This window comes from Mustela lutreola, chromosome 1 (assembly GCF_030435805.1).
Source record: "Mustela lutreola isolate mMusLut2 chromosome 1, mMusLut2.pri, whole genome shotgun sequence".
Classification (NCBI taxonomy): domain Eukaryota; kingdom Metazoa; phylum Chordata; class Mammalia; order Carnivora; family Mustelidae; genus Mustela; species Mustela lutreola.
Window position 1 is genome coordinate 284,513,427 of NC_081290.1, and position 27,229 is coordinate 284,540,655.

Consider the following 27,229-nt stretch of genomic DNA (forward strand, 5'->3'; position numbering starts at 1 on the left):
TTTTGAAGAGTATTTGTCAGGTATTTTTTAGAATGTCTTGCAGTTAGAGATTGTGTGATATTTTCTTATATTAGATTGATGTTATGCATTATTGGGAACAATACCACAGAGATGATGTATTCATTTCATTGTATCATATGAAGGAACTAATGATATTGAGGTCTTTTTCTTAGTGAAATTTACCTTGGTCATTTAGTTAAAACCACATTGAGATACCGCCTTACACCAGTTAGGATGACTAAAATTAACGAGACAGTAAAAAACAAGTGTTAGAGAGGATGTGGAGAAAGGGGAACCCTCTTACACTGTTGATGGGTATGCAAGTTGGTGTAGCCACTTTGGAAAACAGTGTGGGGATTCCTTAAAAAATTAAAAATAGAGCTACCCTATGACCCTGCATTTGCACTACTGGGTATTTACCCCCAAGATGCAGATGTAGTGAACAGAAGGGCCATTTGTACCCCAATGTTCATAGCAGCAATGGCCACAGTTGCCAAACTGTGGAAAGAACCAAGATGCCCTTCAACAGACAAATGGGTAAAGAAGATATGGTCCATATATACAATGGAATATTATGCCTCCATCAGAAAGGATGAATACCCAACTTTTGTATCAACATGGACGGGACTGGAAGAGATTATGCTGAGTGAAGTAAGTCAAGCAGAGAGAGTTAATTATTATATGGTTTTACTTATCTGTGGATCATAAGGAATAACACAGAGGACATTGGGAGATGGAGAGAAGAAGTGAGTTGGGGAAAATTGGAGGGGGAGACAAACCATGAGAGACTGTGGCCTCTGAGAAACAATCTGAGGATTTTGGAGGGGAGAGGGGAGGGGGTTGGATGAGCCTGGTGGTGGGTATTATGGAGGGCACATATTGCATGGAGCACTGGGTGTGGTGCATAAACAACAAATTTTGGAACACTGAAAAAAATTAAATTAAAAAGAAGAAAGAGGGGCACCTGGGTGGCTCAGTTGGTTGAGTGCTGCCTTTGGCTCAGGTCATGGTCCCAGGTTCCTGGGATTTAGTCCTGCATCAGGCTCTCTGCTTATGAGGGAGCCTGCTTCCCCCCTCTTTCTCTGCCTGCCTCTCTGTCTACTTGTGATCTCTCTCTCTCTCTCTGTCAAATAAATAAATAAAATCTTTTATTAAAAAAAAGAAGAAAGAAAAATATCTTTTGTATTTGCTTATTTATTTACGGTGTTCTTCATTTCTTCCTTCCCATTGGGTTTTCTTCTAAAGAACATCCTTTAGCATTTCTTATAGTCAAGTCTTCTGCCAACAAGTTATTTAATCTTCTGTTTATCTTAAAATGTCTTTATCTTGGAGGTGCCTGGGTGGTTCAGTCAGTTAAGCATCTGCCTTTGGCTGTTTATGACCTTAGGGTCCTGGGATCGAACCCTGCATCAGGCTCCCTGCTTAGTGGGGAGTCTGCTTCTCCATTTCCCTCTGCCTCTCTCTCAGCTCATTCTTTTTCCCTTTCGGTGGCTCAGTCATTAAGCATCTGCCTGCAGCTCAAGTCATGATCCTGGGGTCCTGGGATCAAGCTCTACATCGGGTTCCCTGCTCGGCAGGAAGCCTGCTTCTCCCTCTGCCACTCCCCCTTGCTTGTGTTCCTGCTCTCGCTATCTCTTTCTCTGTCAAATAAATAAAATCTTTAAAAATAAATAAATAAAATCTTTTTAAAAATACCCTAAAAATTAGAATGTCTTTATCTTACCATTATTTTAAAAGGATATTTCAGTGGATTTGAAATTCTAGTTTGACAGTATTTTAAAAGATGTTCCATTGGGGCGCCCAGGTGGCTCAGTGGGTTGGGCCCTCTGCCTTTGGCTCGGGTCATGATCCCAGGGTCCTGGGATTGAGCCCCGCATCAGGCTGGCTGCTTGGCGGGAAGCCTGCTTCCCCCTCTCTCTCTGCCTGCCTCTCTGCCTACTTGTGATCTCTGCCTGTGGGATGGATAAATAAAATCTTAAAAAAAAAAAAAAGATGTTCCATTGTCTTAGGGATTCCATTGTTTCTCAGAAGAAGTTAGCTGTAATTCATATTATAGTTCCTCTGTATGTAATATGTGCTTTTTCCCCAGCTTGTTTCAAGATTCTCTACTTTTTTTTTTTATTAATCACTTTGTCCATTATGTACTTAGGTGTGATTTTATTTGCATTTATCCTACTTGGAGTTTGCTGAGCTTTTCACATCTTAATAGTTTTCATCAAATTAAAATAATTTATCCATGATTTTTTCCTATTTTTCCTGTCCCATTCCACTTTCTTTTCCTTCTAGAACTCACATTATACATGTTGTGGCTGGTTGGTATTGTTCTATAGGTCTCTAGGATTCTATTCATTTTTCTTGAATCCCTTTTCCTCTACTGTTTAGATTGGGTAATTTTTGTTCTTTGTCTTCAATAATTTCACTGATTCTTCTTCCATATCTAATCTATTAAAACTGTCCAGAAAATTCTTCATTTCAGTTATTGAACTTTACAGTTGTAGAATTTCCATTTTGGTTCTTCTTTTACAGTGTACATTTTTCTGCTGATATTTCCTATCAGTTGACTAATTTAAACTACCTTTATGCCTTTGAACATATTTATAATAGTTTGTGCTTTAAAGTCTCTCCCAAATGTAGTAATTATTATAGGCTTGGTTTTTTATGGCTTTTTTTCATATAAGTTACCTTTTTTTCTTTGCATGTCTCGTAAATCATTATTTTATATTGGATAATATGTTCATATTTTATATTCAGTTTTATGTCCAAGGAGTGTTGATTTTTGTTCTAGCAGGCTAATCACCTTAACCCTGTGTTGGCTTGTTTTTGTACATTTTATAGAGTTGGTATGTAGAAACCCAAGTCATTTTACAAACTCTTCTAACTTGATACCACACAACATCCAAATTATCTTTAATGTGGATCTTGTTGAGACTGTTTTGTTTTGTTTTGTTTTTTAGGGTAGATCAAGAACAGATTTCCTCTATAAAGTGTTTTTTTTTTTTCCCCCTACTAAAGCCTTACTTTTTTGGCCTGTTAGCTGGATACCATCAGTTTTATCAAGGTCTCTCCATTCTGGTTAGACCTGAAAGCCAACATTTTCTAGCACTGCTTGACCATTCTTGTTCCATTCTCAACACCATTGCAGCTGTTCTCTGGGAAATTTTATACAGTCTCACTGGTACATGAATAGCCCACCTTTTGGCCAAGGACTCATTGGGAGCTCCCACACAGACTTTGAATACCCACTTCTTCATAGGTCCCTCCCCTCCAGTGCCCTGCCTTATAGGATCCAGGTACTTTGGCAATTCTGAACTCTGTTCTGTGTCTCCTCATCTTACTGGAACCGCTGTATTCTGCTTGGGCTCTAGGTCCCTGCTCAGTGGACAAGAAAATTTCCATAGGCAGACATCCAGGGCAATCATAATTTTACCTCAGGAATTTCCCTTCTGTCAGGGATAACAGTCTTGTGCTCTCTCTTATCCAGACCCTGAAAACAACTGATTCATATATTTTATCTAGTTTTATAGTAGCTTTTGGTGGGAAGGCTGATTTGGTACCTGTTATTTCATCATTGTTGGATAGAGAAGTTCCAGTATATTGTTCTGATGTATACTCTCATTGCCACACTATTGAACTTTTGCTACTTCATCTTTAACAGTTGAAGAGTTATGTGAAGAGATAGTTTGGTATTGTTGATGATATAATTCTTTTGTTCTTATCCCCACAGTATCCTAGCAAAAAGGTGCAAACATTTTTAAATATTTTGTTTATTTGAGAGAAAGAGGAAACATGAGCAGGAGGGGGCGGGCTGAGGGAGAGGAAGAAGCAGACTCCCCACTGAGCAGGTAGCCCGATGTGGGGCTCCATTCCAGGACCCTGGGATCATGACCTTAGTCGAAGGCAGATGCTTAACAGCCTGAGCCACCCAGGTGCCCGAAAAAGTGCAAATTTAGAATCATTTTTGAGTGGCCATGCTGGTTTATTTAGTTTATTTTGTTCTTTCACCAAGAGCTTGTAGAACATAATGTTTAAAGCTGCTCATTCTTTAATGATAGTTTGATTCTCTTAAAAGTCCAGATTCAAGTTAGTTTTTTTCTGGGCTTTGACAATAATACTTAATTATTTTCTGGCATGTAGTATTGCCGATAGGAAGTCTAACATGTATCTGGGTGATTTCCTTCTCTTTTGTAGTGTTTAGGGTTTTCTCTTTATCTTTGTTATTCTGGGTTTCAATGTGATATATTCAGTTGTGTGATTTTTTTGTGCCTTTTTTTTTTAAAGAAATTTATCATGCTTGGCATTTGGTAAATTTATTCAAATAGAACTTACATCTGTCTTTGTTATAATTCTCAGTTATTTATTCTGGACCTATATTTTAAATGAAAATTTTTAGTATTTCTTTTTAAAATCTATCTTCAATGTCCTTAGGGATGTGCCTATTTTGGACATTTCATATAAATGATATAATACAATATGTAAACTTTTGTGTCTAGTTTCTCTCTCTCTTTTTCTTTCTTAAAATTTGTTTATTTATTTATTTGACAAAGAGATAGAGCCAGAGAGAACAAACTGGGCGGAACAAACTGAGCAGAGGGAGAAGGAGATGCAGGCATCTCCCTGAGCATGGAGCCCAATGTTGGGTTTGATCCCAGGACCCTGAGAGCAAGGTTTGATCCCAGGTTTGATCCCAGGACCCTAGGAGCAAGACCTAAGCCAAAGGCAGACACTTAACCAACACCACCCAGGTACCCTTTGTCTGGGTTCTTTCATTAAGCATAACATAATGTTTTCTAGATTTATCCATGTTATAGCATGTAATAGAACTTAATTTATTTTGTATGGTTGAAGATATTACATATTTTGTTAATCTGTTTATTTCTGATAGACACTCAGGTTGTTTTTACCTTTGCCTACTATGAATCATGCTGCTATGAGAGAGTCAAGTAGAATGGAACTGGAGGCTAGTATGCTAAGTTAAATAAGTCAATCAGAGAAAGATAATTATCATATGATCTCACTGATACAAAGAATTTGAGAAACGAGACAGGATCATAGGGGAAGGGAGGAAAAAAATGAAACAAGATGAAACCAGGGAGGGAGACAAACCAAGAGACTCTCAATCTCAGGAAACAAACTGAGGGTTGCTAGACGGAAGTGGGGTAGGAGGGATAGGACGGCTGAGTGATGGACACTGGGGAGGGTCTGTGCCATGGCGAGTGCTGTGAATTGTGTAAGACTGATAAATCACAGACCTGTACCCCTGAAACAAATAATACATTATATTTTAATTAAAAAAAAAAAGAAAGATTCAAGTACTACCTTCTTTTAAATGTGTTCTTTTATAGTTACTAATCTGCTTTCCATAACATTTTCATTTTAAATACTGTATCTTTAATTTCCAAGATTTTTAACAGGGTTTTCCTCCCTTAAATTTTCTGTTTAATCAATGGCAGTATATTCTTTTTTGAAAAAAATTTTTATTTTAGTATAGTTGACACAGAATGATACATTAATTTCAGGTATACAGCATAGTGATTCAACATCTATATATGTTATGCTATGCTCAACACAAGTGTAGCTACCATCTGTCACCATACAACACTATTACAACATCATTGACTATATTCCCGCTATACTTCTTATTCCCATAACCTATTCATTCCATAATGAGAAGCCTATAACTGTTATTCCCCATTCCCCATTTTACCCATCTCCTATCCCTCTCCCCTCTAACAACCATCAGTTGGTTCTCTGTTATTTATAGGTCTGATTCTTTTTGTTTGCTTGTTTTTTCATTTGTTTTGTTTTTTAGATTCCAGTTATGAGTGAAACTTATATGGTATTTGTCTTTCTCAACCTAACTTATTTCACTTAGAGTACCATCCATGTGGTCCCAAATGAACCCAATTTTTACAGCTGTGTAATATTCCTGTGTGTGTGTATGTATGTGTGTACACCACATCTTTATTCATTTGTCTTTCAGTGGACACTTGGTTTGCTTCCATATCTTGACCATTGTAAATAATGCTGCAGTCAGCACAGCGGTGCATATGTCTTTTTGAATTAGTTTTTTCCTTTTTGTTTGTGTAAATGCCCGGGAGTGGAATTATTGGATCATATGGTAGTTCTATTTTTAATTTTTTGAGGAAACTCCATACTGTTTTCAACAGTGGATATATCAATTTATTCTCCCACAAACAGTGCATGACAGTTCCTTTTTGTCCATATTCCTGCCACATGAATTCTTATTTTTCATTCGAACCATTCAAAAGTATAAGGTGATATCTTATTTTGGTTTTGATTTGCATTTCCATGATGATTAGTGATGCTGAACATCTTTTTATGTGTCTGTTGTTCATGTGTCTTTTCATGGCCATCTGTATGTCTTTTTTTAGAGAAATGTCTATTCAGATCATCTGCCCATTTTTAATTGGATTATTTGTGAGGTTTTGGTGGTATTCTTTATTTTGGATATCAGCCCCTTATCAGGCATATCATTTGTACATATCTCCTTTCATTTGGTAGGTTGCCCATTTTATTTTATTTTTTTTTTATTTAAATTCTAGTTAAAATAGGTTGCCTTTTGGTTTGTTGATAGTTTCCTTTTCAGATTTTTTTTTTTAATTTTGTTTCCTCATGTGTAAGTTTTACTAGTTGATATGTGTCACATTTTTCATGGTATTGATCTTTGTTCATTGGTAATTTTTAGTTAAGAGTTAATTGTCCATCATCTATTTGTTTTGAACATGTCCTGCATCGATAAGCTTCCAGTAGGAGGTTCTCTGTTGCTGAGCCCTAATCTTGCAGGAGTGTGTGTGTGTGTGTTTAAATTTTGCTTGAGTGGCAAGATAGAAAGCATCTTAATAGATTATAGAAAGCATCTTAATAGATTATATCATTCTGAGTCTTGTTTCCACTTCTATGACATAGCTGTTAAGGCCCTCAATCTGCATCATTGATGCTGCTGCTAGCATCACTTGACTTTAACCAACTCTCTAGTAGACAGGTGACAAATCTCTGGCTGTTGTTCATATTTTGGTTCTTTGTTTAGATCCCCTATGTGTGGCCTGTGCAGATCTTGGCCTGTGTGGATCTTGTTCTTAAACTTGTAGCTGTTGCAATATTAGCCCCATTTTTTCCCTCTAGTCCAAGCCCCACATATGGTGTGCATCTTTGGTCCTTTCCTACCGTTGTAGATTCTTTCTCTTTTTCCTTTCTGAAAATGAGGAAAATATACCTTTCCATTTCTGGTCTATAAAAATTTCTCTCTTTTTCTCACCACGACTATGTATTAAGTTGTAGACATACTTGTTTTAATAGGTGATGGGGATTAAGGAGTGCACTTGAGACAGGCACTGAGTGATGTATGGAAGTGTTAAATCACTATTATTGTACACCTGAGACTAATATTACACTGTATATTAATTAAATATGCTCTAAATTTAAAACTTTAAAATATTTGTTTTATCATTTTATGTGTTCGAATAGGAAGATGCAGTTTTAACTTATGCTCAACTTATCTTGAAATAGAAGTTTTATTTCAATATTAATATTAGTTTTACTTATAATAATAAATTTTATTTATAATAATAATTTATAATAGTATTAGTTTTATTGTTCTGGTTTTCACATTTAACTCTAGTCACTCCATCTGGATTTTGATTTATGTGTGGGTGTGAAGTGAGGCAATTGAAATTGATTTCCCTCAAATCAGTACATATTTTATTTGAATTGTTATGATTTCTTGAGTCCTTAGTTTGTTTTTTTAATTTTTTAAAAAAGATTTTATTTATTTATTTGACAGGTAGAGATCATAAGTAGGCAGAGAGGGGAAAGCAGGCTCCCTGCTGATACGGATGCAGGGCTCATCCCAGGAACCTGAGATCATGACCTGAGCCAAAGGCAGAGGCACTTTTCCCTGTTCTTTACTGTATTGGTACTTCAAAGACAAGGTAGATTTCAGGAACAAATTTTTTCTTACTTTACAGAAAAGTAATTTAATTACAGTGAAAAAAGGGGGTCACCTAAGGTCAGAAAGTTGGTCAGTGTTAAAACTGAAGATTGATTCAAGTCATCTTGGGTCAGTGCCAAGTTCACTAAATTTCAGTGTAGCATAACCTTGCTACTTTAATATCCTATGCTTTATGACTGAATTATATTTGAAAAACAATGGCAAGAAAAATACTACCCATTAAGATTGATAGCCAGGTCCTGATAATGTTCATACTTTTTGAGATGGTTAAAGCTTTATTAGATGTGTAGTATGATGCTGTAGGAGAAAGTTGTACTATTAGGATGTATTTTGTTATCAGGTTTTTAAGGTTGAATTCTTGTATAATATCAGCATTGTCAACCTCATATACAAGGTAGAGCTTGTATAATTCTTTATTCATCTGTAGTTCTTTATTATAATAGTACTGTGGAAGGGCAATAAGGGGTGACATTTATAAAATGGGATATTTGGGGGTTTTTTCCTTTATAGTATGAGTGCCAGGGTACAGAAAAGAAGAACATTGATGCAAATTTTGATGATGCAGGACCTGCTGGTGCTTTGTGGAAAGATAGTTCTAAGTCTACATATGTAAATACACCAAGTGGTTAACTTATGAATTAAATTAGCAAGAATTTGCTTTACTTCGTTAGAGACTGCCTTTACTTTGTTAGAGACTGGCACAAACCCAGTATGTTGTTAACAAACATACTTTCAACCATTCTGAGTTTATCTTTATGTATGGTGTAAGAGAACGGTCGAGTTTCATTCTTTTCTACACAGCTGTCCAGTTTTCCCAGCACCATTTATTGAAGAGACGGTCTTTTTTTCCTGCTTTGTTGAAGATTATTTGACCAGAGTTGAGGGTCCATATCTGGTTTCTCTACTCTGTTCCATTGGTCTATGTGTCTGTTTTTGTGCCAGTACCATGCAGTCTTGGTGATCACAGCTTTGTAATATAACTTGAAATTAGGCAATGTGATGCCCCTAGTTTGTTTTTCTTTTTCAACATTTCCTTGGTGATTCGGGGTCTTTTCTGGTCCCATACAAATTTTAGGATTGTTTGTTCCAGTGCTTTGAAAAATGCTGATGGTGTTTTGATCAGGATGGCATTGAAAGTATAGAGTGCTCTGGGCAGCATAGACATTTTAACTATGTTTATTCTTCGATCCATGAACATGGAATGTTTTTCCATCTTTTTTTGTCTTCTTCAATTTCTTTCATGAGTGTTCTGTAGTTCCTTGAGTATGGATCCTTTATGTCTTTGGTTAGGTTTATTCCAAGGTATCTTATGATTTTTGATGCTATTGTAAATGGAACCATTCTCTAATTTCCCTTTCTACAGGTTCATTGTTAGTGTATAAGAAAGCAGCTGATTTCTGTGCACTGATTTTGTATCCTGCCACAATACGAATTGCTGTATGAGTTCTAGTAATTTCGGGGTGGAGTCTTTGGGTTTTCCACATAAAGTGTCATGTCATCTACGAAAAGAGAGAGTTTGACTTCTCCTTTGCCAATTTGAATACATTTTATTTCTTTTTGTTGTCTAATTGTTGTTGCTAGGACTTCTAGTACTATGTTGAACAATAGTGGTGAGAGTGGGCATCCTTGTTGTGTTCCTGATCTCAGTGGGAAGGCTCTCAACTTTTCCCCATTGAGCATGATATTCACTGTGGGTTTTTCACAGATGGATTTTATGAAGTTGAGAAATGTTCCTCTATCCCTATACTCCGAAGAGTTTTAATCAGGAAAGGATGCTGTAGTTTGTCAAATGCTTTTTCTGCATTAATTGAGAGGACCGTGTGGTTCTTCCCTCTTTTCTTATTAATTTGTTCTATCACATTGATTGATTTGTGAATGTTGGACCATCCTTGCATCCCAGGAATAAATCCCACCTGGTCATGGTGGATAATCTTTTTAATGTACTGTTGGATCCTATTACTAGGATCTTGTTGAGAATTTTGGCATCCATATTTATCAGGGATATTGGTCTGAAATTCTCCTTTATGAGGGGGTCTTTGCCTGGTTTGGGGATCAAGGTAATGCTGGCTTCGTAGAAAGAGGCTGGAAGTTTTTCTTCTGTTTCTGTTTTTTGAAAAAGCTTCAGGAGAATATGTATTATTTCTTCTTTGACTGTTTGGTAGAATTTCCCAGGGAATCTAGCAGATCCTTAACTCTTGTGTTTTGAGAGGTTTTTGATCACTGCTTCAATCTTGTTACTAGTTATTGGTCTATTCAGGTTGTCAATTTCTTCCTGTTTCAGTCTTAGAAACTTATAGGTTTCCAGGAATGCATCCATTTCTTCTAGATTGCTTAACTTATTGGCATATGCTGTTGATAATAATTTCTGATGATCATTTCTATTTCCTTTGTGTTGGTTGTGGTCTCTCCCCTTTCATTCATAATTTTTGTTAATTTCGATCCTTTCTTTTTTCTTTTGGATTGGTCTGGCCAGTGGTTTATCAATCTTATTAATTCTTTCAAAGAACCAGCTTCTAGTTTCGTTGATGTGTTCTACTGTATCTCTAGTTTCTAACTCATTGATCTCTGCTTTAATCTTAATTATTTCTCTTCTTGTGCATGGAGTAGGCTTAAGAAGATATGGTTTATATATACAATGAAGTATTACTTAGCCATCAGAAGGGATGAATACCCAACTTTTGCATCAACATGGATGGGACTGGAGGAGATTATGCTGAGTGAAATAAGTCAAGCAGAGAAAGTCAATTGTCATATGGTTTTACTTACTTGTGAAACATAAGGAATAACATAGAAGGCATTAGGAGAAGGAAAGGAAAAGTGAAGGGAGGTGGATTGGAAGAGGAGATGAGCCTTGAGAGACTGTGGACTCTGAGAAACAAACTGAGGGTTTTAGAGAAGAGGGGGATGAGAGGATGGGTGAGCCTGGTGGTGGGTATTAAGGAGGGCACGGATTGCATGGAGCACTGGGTATTATACGTAAACAATAAATCTTGAAACACTTCATCAAAAACTAATGAAGTGTTGTATGGTGACTAACATAACACAATTTAAAAAATACTATATTAGATAAATGCTTGAGACGTCATTCTTGAATTTTTCTGCTTTCAGTTCTTAATTAGCTCACTAACTGGGTTTGAGTTTATTAAATAATGAGTTAATTGATGGGCCCAGCACACTTCCACTGCGCAACTCTGCTAATAATGAGTTGATTTATTAAAAAATACAAGAATATGGGGTGCCTGGGTGGCTCAGTGGGTTAAAGCCTCTGCCTTCAGCTCAGGTCATGATCCCGGGGTCCTGGGATCAAGCCCCTCATCGGGCTCTCTGCTCGGCGGACAGCCTGCTTCCTCCACTCTCACTGCCTGCTTCTCTGCCTGCTTGTGATCTCTGTCTTTTAAATAAATAAATAAATAAATAAATAAAATTTTAAAAAATTTAAAAAAATACAAGAATATAAGCTAGAGGGGTGCCTGGGTGATTCAGTTGTTAAGTGCCTGTCTTAGGCTCAGGTCATGATCCCAGGGCCCTGGGATCAAGCCCTGCATTGAGCTCCCTGCTCATTGGGAAGCCTGCTTCTCCTCTCACTCCCCCTGCTTGTGTTCCCTCTCTCACTGTCTCTCTGTCAAATAAATAAATAAAGTCTTAAAAAAAAAAAAGAATATAAGCTAGAGCTATCAGCTTTGAAGATTTCTGGCTTTGCACATGACCTTGTGGAAATTAACTGAAAATACAAATTGATTTAGCAAATGTGAAAAATTGAAAACATGAGATTAAATGTCTTAACCCCATAAAGTAATTCTAAATGTTCAAGCAATTTGCTGATGCATAGCCATTTCCAGTCATATTTTGAATTTTGCAGATAATCTTTTCATCAGGGAAATGCCTTCTTGGCTCATCAGTTTAATAAACAATTCCAGAAATTCTGGTGCTTTTCCAAACTGCTTTTTCTTTTTGTCACCATTTCTTCTCACACAGAAATACAATCTCTACTGCCTGGATTCTCTGCAAAACTGAATTGGACTTCAGAGGAAGCCAGTTATTCTCAGGACATATCAGGGGTAACACCCTTCCAGATGATTTTTGAGGCAAGTTTGTTGTGGTTCTATAAATTACTGATGTCTTAATTCTTATTTTTCTACAAATCCAGTAAAGCCTAGGTCCATCACAGTTCCAAGCTGAAATAAGGCGTTGGTTCCCAGACTTCTCTGTGCAGATGTTGAAACGCTTGGTAGCTTCCAAAATACTGGTATTTGTGTCCCACTCCAAGAGGCTGTGATTTAAGTGTTCTACGGTGCAGTGTTAGTTTGCTCATTTGGCCATTAAAAAAAAAATACTACGGATTGAGTGGTTAAAAAATAGAGACTTATTTCCTCATACTTTTGGAGGCTAGAAGTTTAAGATTAAAGTGGCTAGTCATTGTTTCCTCACATGGCCTTTCCTCTGTACGTGAAGAGAGAATACTCTTGTGTCTTTCTCCTCTGTAAGGACACCTGTCTTATCACATTAGGGCTCCATGTTTATGACCTCACTTAACCTTAATTATGTTTTTAAGGTTCTATCTCCAACTATAGTCACATGGGGGGCTGGGCTTCAATGTGTGAATTTTGGGAGATACAATTTAGTCCATACTGATGGAGCTTGGGCTTTGGAATATTTTTGAAATTCCAGATGGGAAAAAATCCCAGATGATTCCTAATGTGCAGATAAATTTGAGAGCCACCGAAACAAGCCATTATTTGAATTTGGATCTCCTGAAAAAGAAAATAAAAATGGATTCTCAGTGCAGATGCTATTTGGATACATTTTTATTAAGTTGGCTTAAAGATCTTTATTGATTTATTTGAAGCTCAGATTTATGAGGGTGACTGTGGAGTTCTCCATTCTCTTTAACAAATCTCTGATCCCCTATCTTTCTTTCCTTTGAGTTTGTGGAGTCATAAAGAATTAGAATTTTTTTTAAGACTTTATTTAGGGGCACCTGGGTGGCTCAGCCAGTTAAGCATCTGCCTTTAGCTCAGTAGAGAGCCTGCTTCTCCCTCTCCCTCTGCTGCTCCTCCTGCTTGTGCCCTCTCTCTGTCAAATAAATAAAATCTTTAAAAAAAGAGAGAGAGGTTTGACAAAGCACAAGCCAGGGTTGGGGGGATGCAGGATTGGGCGGAGGGAGAGGGAGAATGCTCCCCCCTGAACAGGGAGCCCAATGAAGGGCTTGATCCCACGGGTCTGAGATCAGGACCTGAGCCAAAGGCAGTTACTTAACTGACTGAGCCACTCAGGAGCCCCAGAACTAGAGTACTTTAAATATTCTCCCAAGAAACATTTGGGAAGCCTTTCTTTTTTTGGACAATTATATGCTCCTTCTCAAAGGAAATGGGTGCAGTATTGCGACAATAGATATCTCTGGCTGTGCTTTATCTTCTTTAGGGGAATGATGGGTAAACAATCTGGAGCAATTAATGGTTAGTCGACTCTGAAACTATTAATTTCAAGTAGCAATAAAAAAAGCTGATTTCAATGAACCAAGGAAAGCAGTTCTAGAAAAGGAGATCATGTGTTTTAACCAGTTTAAACAAACAAGTATTTTTATAACTAACATTTATATATTATTTAAGCCTCCTGACAGTTTTGTGAAGTGGGTAGAACAGGGATTATCCCCCCATTTTACAGATGCAAGAACCCTGAGATTCAGAGAGTTCAATTGATTTACCCAAGGTCATGCGAAAGTTAAGTGACAGAATTAGAATTTGAACCAAAGTCTTACTCATTTTATTCAGGTCTGTTTAAATATTTATTCACTCATTCAGGAGCCTGTGTTTGCTCAAGTTGGCTTCACTGTGCTAGATGTTGAAGGTACAGAGTCCCAAGACACATTACTTGATAAAGGAAAAGATAAACAAGCAAACAAATAATTACAAATACAGTGTAATATGTATCATATGTATGTTTCAAAAGATTTTCTTGGGGGGGACACCTGGGTGGCTCAGTGGGTTAGAGCCTTTGCCTTCGGCTCAGGTCATGATCCCCGGGTGCTGGGATCAAGCCCTGCATCGGGCTCTTTGCTTGGCTGGGAGCCTGCTTCCCTTCCTCTCTCTCCGTGCCTATCTCTCTGCCTACTTGTGATCTCTGTCAAATAAATAAAATCTTAAAAAAAAAAAAGATTTTCTGGGTATAAGGGATTCAGAGACTTGAAAGAATAGGAAGTTGTCTTCAGACTTACGGAGTTTGTCTCATTTTTTTTTCTTATTGCAAAAGCAGTGTTTCCCTCAGGAAAATCAAAGAGAGCATTTAAAACACAGATAATTTGACTTAATCGTGGTAGCCACTGTTAACATCTCGGTGTGCATCTTTTCACGCAAGGGTGAGGCATTTCAGTGTCAGGTTTTTAGAATAGTACAGTTCCAAACTAGGCCATGGAAATAGGTGGAAATGCGTGGATGTCAAGGTCACTGGAGTTGAAGAGGTCAGGAATTTGTGAGACTTAAGTTGTTCCTTAGGCCATCAACTTGGATGAGGAAGTCAGCCCAGTTGATAGCAGCTCTTTTTTTTTTTTTTAATATTCTTATTTATTTCTTTGACAGAGAAATCACAAGTAGGGAGAGAGAGGCTGGCAGAGAGAGAGGGGGAAACAGGCTCCCCACTGAGCAGAGAGCCTGATGCCGGGCTCGATCCCAGGACCCTGAGATCATGACCTGAGTGGAAGGCAGAAGCTCAACCCACTGAGCTACCCAGGCGCCCTTGATGGCAGGCTGAAAATGCTGAGGACACTGAGCTCAGTGCCTGCAGTCAGCTGGCAATGGATGAAAAGTGGCAAAAAGTAGTCTGACCTCAGAGGAGCAGGAACAAGAGTTCCCTGAAAGCTTTTGTTCCATTACATCTCATCGTCTCTGGTACTGTGCAGTTATTTAAAAGATATTTGAAGAGAGTGAGAAGAGAAGAAGGGGGAGAATATGAACAAATTGATCATATATACCTCAAACGGGGAGAAGAGTCAGGTAGCAAGGTTCACAGTGGACGCTAGTGAATAGAGACATCCATGAACCATAAGTGACTCTTAATCTCACAAAACAAACTGAGGGTTGCTGGGGGGAGGGGGTTTGGGAGAAGGGGGTGGGATTATGGACATTGGGGAGGGTATGTGCTTTGGTGAGTGCTGTGAAGTGTGTAAACCTGGTGATTCACAGACCTGTACCCCTGGGGATAAAAATATATGTTTATAAAAAATAAAAAATTATATTAAAAAAAAAAGCAGTAATAAATGATCCACTGCTCTGGGCACGTGAGGAGAGCCAATCCCAGGGAATACTGAAGAGAATGTCATTTAGGAGAGATGCAAGGTCTTGTATTTATGCTGAGTCAGTCCTGCATCTTGGGTTCCATTCGGCTGGTAACATGTCCCTCCAAAGACAGTTTGATTTTACAAGATCTTCTTGAAAGCTTTATCCATTTTTATATTATTTCTGCTATGGTACTAAGTGATAAAATTGGTAGAGGTACACGTGTATTTCAAACATATCTTCATGTTTATCTATCTCTATTTCTCTATATACATATTTAACTAGAGACAGGACGAGACAGAAGCACAGATTTATTTTCTTCTAGACAGTCATATAGGGCCTATGACAACCTGAGTTCAGTTTGAAACTATAAAATAGCTTTGATATTATCTGTGATATAATTAGATTTGTGTCTAAAGGTGAAGGCTGGAACATATGATTCAATAATCTTTGCTGCTGCCCAGGGCTGGCAGCATCTATGTTTTCCTAACAACACTTAAGTAAATTCACTGCTTCTATATGTATGTCAGGCTGGGGTACTGGGTTTCTGACACCCAACTCTAAAAGGCTTTAAAAGACTTTGTAGACATAGACACATATATTTTCTTTTTGAAAAGATTTTATTTATTTATTTGACAGAGAGAGAGAGATCACAAGTAGGCAGAGAGGCAGGCAGAGGGGGAAGCAGGCTCCCTGCTGAGCTGAGAGCCGGATGTGGGGCTCAATCCCAGGACCCTGAGACCATGACCTGAGCTGAAGGCAGAGGCCCAACCCTCTGAGCCACCCAGGCACCCCCAACACATACATTTTCAGTCCCTCTCAATAAATTATGAGTAGATTATAAAAGGAGCTATTTGCTTTATGTTAACTGTCCTCTGCTGATGTGATATTAGGTCACTTTATCCTCTCAGTCTAGATTAGATACCAGTTCTTCTTGTGTTTTTCTTTAGCATTTCTTAATATATGTAAATCATAGAACATTTCACATTGTCATATACATTATTTATTTGTCTTTCTCTTCTACTTAACTGTGAACTCTTCAAATTCATATTGTTTTATTTACCTCTGTAGGCCCAGGTTACATAAACTCCATTCAGTGTTTTGAGTGGGTAATTCAGTAGTTTGCATAAGCATTGCCTGTCAGACTCCATAAAAGTGATGATAGATTACATAATATCTGATTCTGAAAGCTATATGCATAGATAATGAACTGTCTTGGAGAGACAGTATTACATAATGGAATGTGGGCTTTGAAGTTAGATCTAGGTTTGAATCCCAGTTTTGACACTTAGCTAGCTACGTGTTACCTTGGAAAAAATTAAACAACTTATTTAGTCTCATTATTCTCGTAAATAAAATGGGGGATATTTCCTACTTGCATATAAGCTGTTTGGCATGTAGCAGGTGTTCAGTAAGTGGTAGCTCTCATCATTATTAATTGTAGCCCCTCTCTGGTAGCCGCTCAAGGAATTTTCACTTTTTTGGTTGCCTTACTGCTAGATTTAATTAGCCCTTTCTGTGATATACCCTATAATAACCAAGGCTACAGAAGTTTGAAACTGTTCCAAGAAGTTGTTTTCTAAGTGCTAAGTACAGAAAATGCTTTGAAGAGCTCATTGCTTTTCTTCTATTTGAACATCTTATAATAAAGTTGTTTTTTTTTTTTTAAAGTAGGCTCCTCACCTAGTGTGGATCCCAACACTGGGCTTGAATTCACAACTCTGAGATCAAGACCTGACCTGAGATGAAGAGTCAGGCATTTAACCGACTGAGCCACCCAGGCACCTCTGTAGTAAAAAATTTTTTTGAAAGATTTTATCTATTTATTTGACAGACAGAGATCACAAGTAAGCAGAGAGGCAGGCAGAGAGAGAGGGAAGCAGGCTCCCTGCTGAGCAGAGAGACCGATGTGGGGCTCAATCCCAGGACCCTGAGATCATGACCCGAGCTGAAGGCAGAGGCTTTAACCCACTGAGCCACCCAGGTGCCCCTGTAGTAAAATTTTTAAAATGAAGGATGTGACTATGATGTGTATTCTGCAGTTACTCTTTAATCGCTACTGTTTACATGCAGGAATAATCCTAGATCTGTTTTCAGAGTTTTTTAATCATTCCCATCTACTTTTCTGATAATTTTTAGTAATGATTCTATAATAATCTTTCTAATTTTCCCCACTCACTGCATACTTCTCGTTCTCATTTTCAATGTATTTACAAAAAGTATTATAGAAATTTATTCTGTTTCTTCATCATTATGTTATATGTTGAGGTCTAGGACCATTTTTTTCTTTAATATGTACCTACTACATGGCTCTATATTCTCTGATCCACCAATAAGAACTTACTGATTTTTTACTCTATTTCTTCTCATTTTCCTAGACTCTCCATTTTCTAAAGACTCCTTCTAACTTTGGGTTTAGGGATATTGTATTAAATGGAGTGAATCATTACAGGAAAGTGGTTAATACTAAAGCTTTGGAGGCAGATTAGGTAACCTTGAGAAAATTATTTGACCTCTTTGAGACTCATTGTTTTCTCATCCATAAAATGTGGGTTATATGTAACTTTCAAGGCTTTGTGAGGGGTAAGTGAGGTAATAGAAGTAAGATACTTTAGCTCCATTCCTGGAATGGAGAAAGCTCTCATTAAATTGTAAATTTTATTATATTTATAGGGAGGTATCTGGGTATATTGAAAAGAGTATGGACAATTGGTAATAGACAGACTTAGGGTCAAATTCTGGCTCTATCACTGAAAAGCTGGGTAACCTTAGGCAAGTTGCTTAACTTCTCTAGGTCTCTCTCTTTTTTTTTTTTTTTTTAAGATTTTATTTATTTATTTGACAGACAGAGATCATAAGCAGGCAGAGAGACAGGCAGAGAGAGGAAGGGAAGCAAGCTCCATGCTGAGCAGAGAGCCCGATGCGGGGCTTGGTCCCAGGATGCTGGGATCATGACCTGAGCTGAAGGCAGAGGCTTTAACCCACTGAGCCACCCAGGTGCCTCTAGGTCTCATTTTAAAAAATATATATATATCTAGGGGCACCTGGGTGGCTCAGTCATTAAGCATCTGCCTTTTGCTCAGGTCATGGTCTCAGGGTCCTAGGATCAAGTACCACATTGGGCTCCCTGCTCAGCAAGGAGCCTGCTTCTCCCTCTTACATTCCCCCTGCTTGTGTTCCCTCTCTCACTGTCTCTCTCTGTGTCAAATAAATAAATAAAATCTTTAAAAAAAAAAAAAAAGCCTACTGGGGTGCCTGGGTGGCTCAGTGGGTTAAGCCTCTGCCTTCAGCTCAGGTCATGGTCTCAGGGTCCTGGGATTGAGTCCTGATCGGGCTCCCTGCTCAGTGGGGAACCTGCTTCTCCCTCTCCCTCTGCCTGCCACTCTGCCTTCTTGTGCTCTCTCTCTGTCAAATAAATAAGTGAACTTTAAAAAAAAACTCTAAAGAAAGGATAGTAGTACCTGCCTTGAGGATTTTTGTGAGGTAATATAGGTAGAACACCTGCACAATGCTTGCTACATAGTAGGCATTCCACAAGTGATATCTACTGTTGTTGCCATGTATAATATATAACTTAAAGATTATTACTTGATCCTTACAACAGTTCTGTGAGGTGGAATTGGGTAATTTTTTTTTTAAGATTATTTATTTTAGAGAGAGAAAGCACAAGCGATGGGCAGACACAGAGGGAAAGGGAGGAGCGGACTCCCTACTGATCAGGGAGCCCAAAGTGGGGCTCCATCCCAGGACCCTAAGATCATAACCTGAGCTAAAGGCAGATGCTTAACCAGCTACTTAACCAAGCCACCCAGATGCCCCTAGAATGGATGACTTTTATCCTTGTTTTACAGATTAGTAAATAAAATTCAGAGCAATTAAGAGCTAGTACTAGAACTCAAGTCTTCTGACTTGTGAACTTTTTGCTTTACAGCTTTTCCTTAAAAAAAAAAAAAGAGTAGATAAATGAATTGATGCTGAAAAATAGTTCATTTTAGTGTCTGCTCCTTTCACTACATTCTTTTTTTTTTTTAAGATAGAGATCACAAGTAGGCAGAGAGACAGGCAGACAGAGGTGGGGAGAAGCAGGCTGCCCGCTGAGAAGAGAGCCCAATGAGGGGCTTTATCCCAGGACCCTGAGATCATGACCTGAGCCGAAGGCAGAGGCTTTAACCCACTGAGCCACCCAGGCACCCCCTTTCACTACATTCTTAATACAAATCAATTCACATCAGGATGGTAGAGCTAAGGTAGTGTTACTTTTCTTAGTTCCAGCCTGAATTACTTTTAAATTTGTTCCAAAAGGTGGTTTTGAAATTGTGTCTCCAGAAGGTCCATGAAATAGTTTAGCTCAAGAAATGATAGCTATTAGATTGCCTTTTATGTCCAGTTCTTAGATCCAAAGGTGTTTCCCCTTGGATATCTGAAAAGCTTTCTGAGGAGTAAGTTACCTTTATAGGAAGAAATACCTCTATTCATTTATTTAAAGATTTATTAAAGCTTTATTTATTTATTTTAGAGAGGCAGGTAGGGGCAGAGGGAGAGGGAAGGAGAATCTTAAGTGGACTACACGCAGAGCCCAATGTGGGGCTCGACCTAACCACTCCCAGATCATGACCTGAGCTGAAACCAAAAGTCAAATGCTCAACTGACTACCACCCAGATGCCCCAAGAAATAACATAATTTAATTTATTTGTGCTCCTGGGTTTGTGTATGTGTGGTGGATGTTTTTGTTGTGTTGTTGCAGGTTGATGAAAAGCCCAGAACTCTGATGACAGATAGTCTGGTGATAAAGAATTTTTTACATAAAATTGTCATGGTACACCCTAAGGTAAGCTGTTCTTTGGCACAGTGATGCTTCTCTTGCCATTTTTAGGAGACCTCTACTCTGTAGGAGATGAAATTATATGGTTGGTCCACTTTCTTTCCATGATAATGATTACAACTTTTAATATTGAATTGATTTGATTTCTTTGTCCCTAACACAGTTTTGATGTTGGTCATGTGACATAGCTGAGAGCCCTTGGATATAGAGCTTTCCTTGTGTTCTTGTTTTTACTTCCTTACTGTTTTATTGTATCAGTTTAGATTCATTTCCACCCCCCCACATGCTTCATTTTTCTATTAAATCTGGATAATGAACCTGGCTGACCATCTTCTTTTCCGAAGTGACCAGAAGAGCAAATCGGGAAATTCTGATAAAGTACTTCAAACTTTGGAGAGCTATAATTTTTTTTTAAAGATTTATTTATTTGACAGGCAGAGATGACAAGTAGGCAGAGAGAGAGGTGGAAGCAGGCTCCCCGCTGAGTAGAGAGCCCGATGTGGGGCTCGATCTTAGGACCCCGGGATCATGACCTGAGCCGAAAGCAGAGGCTTAACCCACTGAGCCAATCAGGTGCCCCAAGAGCTATAATTTTTTATAATTAGCTATAGTTAGGTATGTTTATAGGGATGCACACTATTAAGTATGCTTTTTAACTTCTCCTTTTCTTCTCTTGGTAGCTTTCTACTTTTTCTGTCTTCAGCAGGGCTCAGTGCTTATTATGCCAGTCACAATTTCTGAGTGCTTTCCACACACTCACTCACTCACCCCATGCAGCAGCCCTTGTGAAGTAGGTTTTATCAGCATCATTCCCATTTTATAGCTGAGGAAACTATGGTAGAGAGGTTAAGTAACTTGCAGAGCTGGGATTTGAATTCAGGCAGGCTGGCTCTAGAGTTCTTGATTACCCGTTACGTTACACAGAAAAGAAAAATGTATGTCAAAGGTAGGAAATAATTAGAACAGTGAAGTGAATTGCAGGGAGGACAAAAGTCAGAGACGGGCAGGGGAAGAAAAAGCAAAGGAAAAAGCATGGAATGTTCTATGTATAAAAACAGTGGAAAGAATAAAGAGAAAAATTGATAGTCCTTTAAAGGGGAGAAGAGATAACATTGGGAAAAGAAAAGAGAACAAAGGGTAGTTTTGACAGGTTCAAAGTGGGTTCATTGTTGTGATAATCTGTGGCCACTTGGAATTGAAGTCTAGGACTCAGTTTATTTAAGATGCAGAATTTGAGCACAGATAAATGGTAATTGTATTAATTATATTATGTTCAGGGAAAGGACAAGTTAAAAAAAAGTGGATATAAAGAATATCTTCCCCTTTGGGAATTAAGTATGGAAGTTTTTAATCTCTGTCCTGGTTTGTGTTAAATCTCATACTCCATTTACTTTGCAGATTAAATTTAATTTCAGTGTAAAGGTGAATGGAGTCCTTTCCGTGGAAGTCTTTGGGTAAGTCCTTAAATCCTGGCTTAAGCTTATCCTGTGGCTTTATAGTTTTTCTCCATCATTATTGTATTGTTTCTAGTAGCTTCACAATTTGACTTTTTTTTTTTTTTAGGATTTTTTTATTTTAGAGAGAAAGAGTGCGCCTATGCACCTGTGTGTGGGAGGGAGGGGCAGAGGGTAAGAGAAACCCAAGTAGACTCCATTTTGAGCGCAGAGCCTGATGCGGGGCTCCAGGAAAGCCTTGATCTCATGACCATGAGATCATGACGTTAGCCGGAATCAAGAGTTGGATGCTCAGCCAGCTATATCACCCACATAGGTGCCCCACAGTTTGACTTCTTGACCCAAACTCACCCTGAATCTAATTTTCTTAGAGCCCCACATTTTCCTATTCTATGTTAGCTTTTATTTTTTTTCAGATTGAATAAATTTCTTTTCTCATGTTAGCTTTTAATGAGCAGGTAGATTCATCTAAACATTTCATTTCTTTTCCTCTCCCTTGAGTGGGTGATCTTAAAAATTGCCATTTTCCCCTTAGTTAATCGGCTATTGAATTCTAGTAATCTTTGGGGGTGATGGTAGTCATGGGCCAGAATTTGTATCAGGTAAATATTGGTTTTAGAATCCCTGAAATATGGCTTAATTTTTCTTTGCTTTGCAGGACAAAGAATGAACCCACTTTGAACCTGTCGAATGGAATTGCTCTTGTTATAAGCTGTCGGCATTATGTGAGGTGAAGGGGAAAAGCACTGTGGTCCCTCTCCACATTTTAATCTCCTGTTATGAGTATGAATGTGGGTAGAAATTGAAAGTAGCCTCACTTGTCATTTCTTAGGGCCAGGTATCAGATTCTCTGTCAGAAAAGTGAAAGTAGAATTTTGAAGCTATTGGTATTGAAAACATTTATTATTTCTGGTTTCTTGAATATATTCTAATTGACCCAAGGACATGTCCCTTCTCTTTCCCATCTGTAAATGAAACAAAACAAACCCTGCTAATTTCATTCTTATTTACATATGAGAAGAGAGGAATGACTTTTTAGATAGTTACCTGAACTCTTGGATAGAAAGATACTATGAATAGAAAGGAATTTTTTGTATGTTATTATTTGTGCGTCAGCATTTTGCATATGTTTGGAAATCCTCTTTCTCTCTACCTTTACCTTCTTCAAATTACCAAAAAAAAAAAAAAAAGAAAGAAAGAAGGAAAGAAAGAAAGAAAGAAAAACGAAAAAATCCATGGAGAAGATGGTAAATAAATGGAATAGAACCCTCTGCCTTGCCTTCCTGTGCTGTCCATTTACCACAGAATCCAAAGTGAACGTGCATTATAGCAAGAAAAAGACTAATTTTTAAAAAAGATTTTATTTATTTATTTGACAGCGATCACAAGTAGGTGCAGAGGCAGGCAGAGAGAGAGAGAGAAGGGGAAGCAGGCTCCCTGCCGAGCAGAGAGCCCGATGTGGGGCTCATCCCAGGACCCTGAGATCACAACCTGAGCTGAAGGCAGAGGCCGTAGTCCACTGAGCCACCCAGGCGCCCCAAGACTAATTTGTTACTAAGATCAACTCATTAATTCTTTATTCAGTAGTTTTCAACTCCATTTGTAATGCCCTGAATCATCACTGTTAGTCATAGGATGTTAAGGCTTGAAGAGACTCCTCGCGGCTTTTTAGTTTTACTCTTAATCAGAATTACAATTCAGAATTACAATTCTTTAATATGTGCAGGAAACAAAACCCCCAACCTTAACTTTCTTTTGTAGTCCTCTGCTATCATACAATCTTTACAGGTAGACAGCTCATGAACACAGATTTTCTGAAAAAGTTTAAGCCTCTGAGCCAGTGTTTGTGGACATATCTTCCTGGATGACCTCATCAGTTTAAAGAGAGAGGAAAGTCTTTGTTGGGTGTGGAGCCTACTTTATTTATTTATGTTTAAAGATTTTATTTTAGGTAATCTCTACACCCGGCGTGGGGCTCAAACTCACAACTCCAAGATCAAGAGTTGCACACTCTACCAACTGAGCCAGCCAAAAAACCAAAAAACTTAAGAATCAAAAAAGCTAAATTTGTCTTACCTGTTTTTTCACAGTAAACCAAAATTTGCTACAGCTGAATTACTCTGCAGCAGAATCCATCCTGTCCTAGGACATCCAGTAATGCTTTTCATCCCTGATGACATGGCTGGCATGGGCTTGCTGGGAGAGCTGACACTGACTCCAGCTGCTGCTCTGTGTCCCTGCCCAGAGGTCTTTCCCAACCAGCTGAATAGGATTTCTTCAGTTTCCATATCCTTTTGATGACAGAGTCCATCAAAATCTTCAAATTCATTGTCTTGAAAAATTGATTTTTTAAGATTTTTTTTATTTATTATAGAGAGCGAGAGAAACAGTGAGTGGGGGTAGGAGCAGAGCAAGAAGGACAAGCGGACTCTGAGTTGAGCATAGAACCCAATGCGGGACTCAGTGCCATGACCCTGAGCTCATGACCTGCACTGAAATCAGGAGTTGGGCACTTAATTGACTAGGCCACCCAAGCACCCTGAAAAAAATGAAAAATTTTAAAAAGATTTTATTTATTTATTTGACAGACAGAGATTACAAGTAGGCAGAGAGGCAGGCAGAGAAAGGAGGAAGCAGGCTCCCTGCTGAGCAGAGAGCCCGATGTGGGGCTCGATCCGAGGACCCTGGGATCACGACCTGAGCCAAAGGCAGAGGCTTTAACCCACTGAGCCACCCAGGTGCCCCCCAAAAAATGAATTTTTATATCTCAATTCTAAAAAAAAAAAAAAATCCTTGGCATATAAACTCTGTGCCTAGAAGCCAGTATGATTTGTATAAAAATAAAAATCCAGTATGAAAGCCAAACTTGAGAATTTTTCCAAAAACTGGAAACTATAAAATGTGACACATGTGCCACATGCTTGTCATGTAATTTAGTATGATGAAGCATGGAATGAATGGTGCAAGCAGGAGAGATGAGGCTGGGAAAGTAGTTGGAGTTGAACATGGCTCTTGTGAGTCACACTAAGGAGTGTAAACTTCATTGTCTTTAAAGTGGGAAACCATTGGATGTTTTAGGAGTCTCAGGCAGCAATTATGCAGTGGGATAGGAGAGAGAAGTCAGTAAACACTACGTAAATTCATAAGTGACCTCAACAAGAGATAATGCTTGCCTCAGTTAAAAGTGTGAGGAGCGTAGAAAAGAGAAACTTATCATTGGAAGTAATCAACATAATGAGGCAACCAATTCATTGTTAGGGTAGGGAGAGATTAGGGGCAGGGAATGGCCAAAGTTGATGTCCAGATTTCTACATCCAAAAGAGGCAAATCTATAGAGACAGAAAGTGGATAGAGAGGGATTTTTTTAGGAGGTGATAAAAATGGTCTAAAATTGATGGTGGTGATGGTTGCACAATTTTTTAAATATACTACGACCTATTTAACTGTGCACTTTACATGGGTAAATTGTATGTTATGTGTTATCTTTAAAACTCAGTAAGCTGTTTAAAAACATTTTCCATAGTGGGGGACCTGGGTGGCTCAGTGGGTTAAAAACATTTCCATAGATGGCTAATAGAATAATGATACTGTCAATTAGAAACAAATCATAAATGGCAGATTTGGAAGGTAAAGAAGATTAGCTGAGGTTTAAACACGTTTATGGTTCCTGCAGGATGTCCCTTGAAAATGGCAAGCAGCTACATAGAAATTTTGGTCTGGAAATTGGAAGTGGTCAGATTTAGAGATTTTTGAGCGTCAACATTTCCTTCATGGACTCAGTGTAGCATAGTGCTGTGGTTAGAGCATGGCACAAGAGTGTAAATGCTGGATTCACCACTAATTGGCTGTGACTTTATTCAGCTTACTTAACAACCTAAACTTTTATTTCATCAGCTTTAAAACAGAGATAATACTACTTGGTAGATTTATTTATTTCCCCTTGCAAAGGTTTTGTTGTTGTTATAGTTACTCTTTTGTGATTTGTTTGTTTTTGGACTGATTATATAGTAATCTATGTGAGGCTCCTAGCATACTGCCTGACATTTAATAAGTGTTCAATAAATATTAGGTATTATTGTTATATGACTGAAGCTATATGAGTAAATGTAGTTATATATAGTAGAGTATAAAGAATAAGAACAGCAGAAGGCGAAGGTCATGGAATAAATGTTAGCTGGAAATATCATTAGGGAGGAGGAAGGAGCGGGATGGTGATAAAGATTATGCATGGACTTTTGGATTTTAAAAACCTTAATATCTAGGTCATATAGAAGAGGATAAAGTAAAATATAAATATTTCTCCTTCCTCCCCATGCCATTCCCCAGAGGGAATAAGGCACATTTTCTATCCTCTTGAACTTTACATTTAGTGGGACATTTTATTTTATTTTATTTTATTTTATTTTATTTATTTGAAAGAGAGAAAATGAGAGAGAGCACAAGAGCGGGGAGGGTCAGAGGGAGAAGCAGACTCCCCACTGAGCAGGGAGCCAATGCGGGACTTGATCCTGAGGTCCAGGATCATTACCTGAGCCAAAGGCAGTTGCTTAACTGACTGACCCACCCAGGCGCCCCTTAGTGGGACATTTTAATAAATAGATGTCAGGTAGTGATAAGTACAGTAAAGATAAAGCAGGTAAAGAGATAATGATAGGCAAGTTATTTAAATATTATAGCCCAAGGAGACTCTAGAGAGGTGATGTTTTAGTGAAGAGAAAGAGAACTAACAGAAAACTCTGGTAGGATTACAGTTTCTGAAAATAGCCAAGTAGGTAATTTAGACTCACCCTCCCATTGAGGACAAATGCTGTATGAAATATTAAAACATCATAAAAGAATCTAAGAGCTAGTGAGTAGGGAGAAATTTCTGGGCCAACATAGGAGAAAACAGGAATCACAGAATGCTTGAGCCCAACATTGGGGGCTGCTTTTGCCCTAAGGTCATTTGCAAACTAGAGCAAACAGCCTAGAAGCTAAGATGCACTTCCAAATTGATGTAGGACAAAAAAGCCAAAGAGTTTAGGGCTTGCTGAGCTGGGGTGCTGTTAAAAGTTCCTCTTGTTTTGGGCAGGGATAACTAAAAGCTTACACTTTATGGAGTAGGTGAACCTGAAATAAACCATCCTTCACATGAGCTCATATATTTTTTGGGTCATCTGGGAAGTCTAGAAAATCTTAAGCTTTCAGAATGGATTAAGATGATTCTAGATTTCTAATTCTCCCAGATGCCCTGTAGAAGCAAACAAAAATTCTTTCTAGATAGATAGATGACCACATCTGTGCTTCAAATTATTTAACAGATGCTTTCTCAAAATGTCCAGCTCATGTGCACATTTCTTTCTCTCTGTCATACACACCCCCCCCACACACCTAGGTACAAGAGTGCACAAGGTAACATGAACAAAAGCTAGCAAAAACAGAAGCAACAGAAGAACCCACTGGGACTCCAGATATGGGTAATATCAGACATTGACTTTAAAAATAAAAAATTATGTTTACTGTGCTTATGAAATTGAAAGCCAACCTTAAAAATCTTGCCAGGGAGCAGAGAAAGACAACTATCATATGATCTCCCTGATATGAGGAAGTGGTGATGCAACATGGGGGCTTAAGTGGGTAGGAGAAGAATAAATGAAACAAGATGGGATTGGGAGGGAGACAAACCATAAGTGACTCTTTTTTTTTTTTTTAAGATTTTATTTATTTATTTGA

General features: G+C 38.2%; 1 protein-coding gene across 1 annotated transcript in view; it reads left to right on the forward strand.

Moving 5' to 3' along the window:
• The window catches only part of TOP6BL (TOP6B like initiator of meiotic double strand breaks), a 98,635-nt gene that overhangs the window by 35,591 nt on the left and 35,815 nt on the right, over positions 1-27,229 (forward strand). Inside the window, exons 4-8 of the mRNA XM_059148728.1 lie at positions 11,945-12,054; positions 19,986-20,069; positions 21,462-21,517; positions 22,176-22,247; positions 23,608-23,803. Of these exons, the coding sequence (XP_059004711.1) occupies positions 11,945-12,054; positions 19,986-20,069; positions 21,462-21,517; positions 22,176-22,247; positions 23,608-23,803 (518 nt within the window). The remainder of the gene's footprint in view (positions 1-11,944; positions 12,055-19,985; positions 20,070-21,461; positions 21,518-22,175; positions 22,248-23,607; positions 23,804-27,229) is intronic.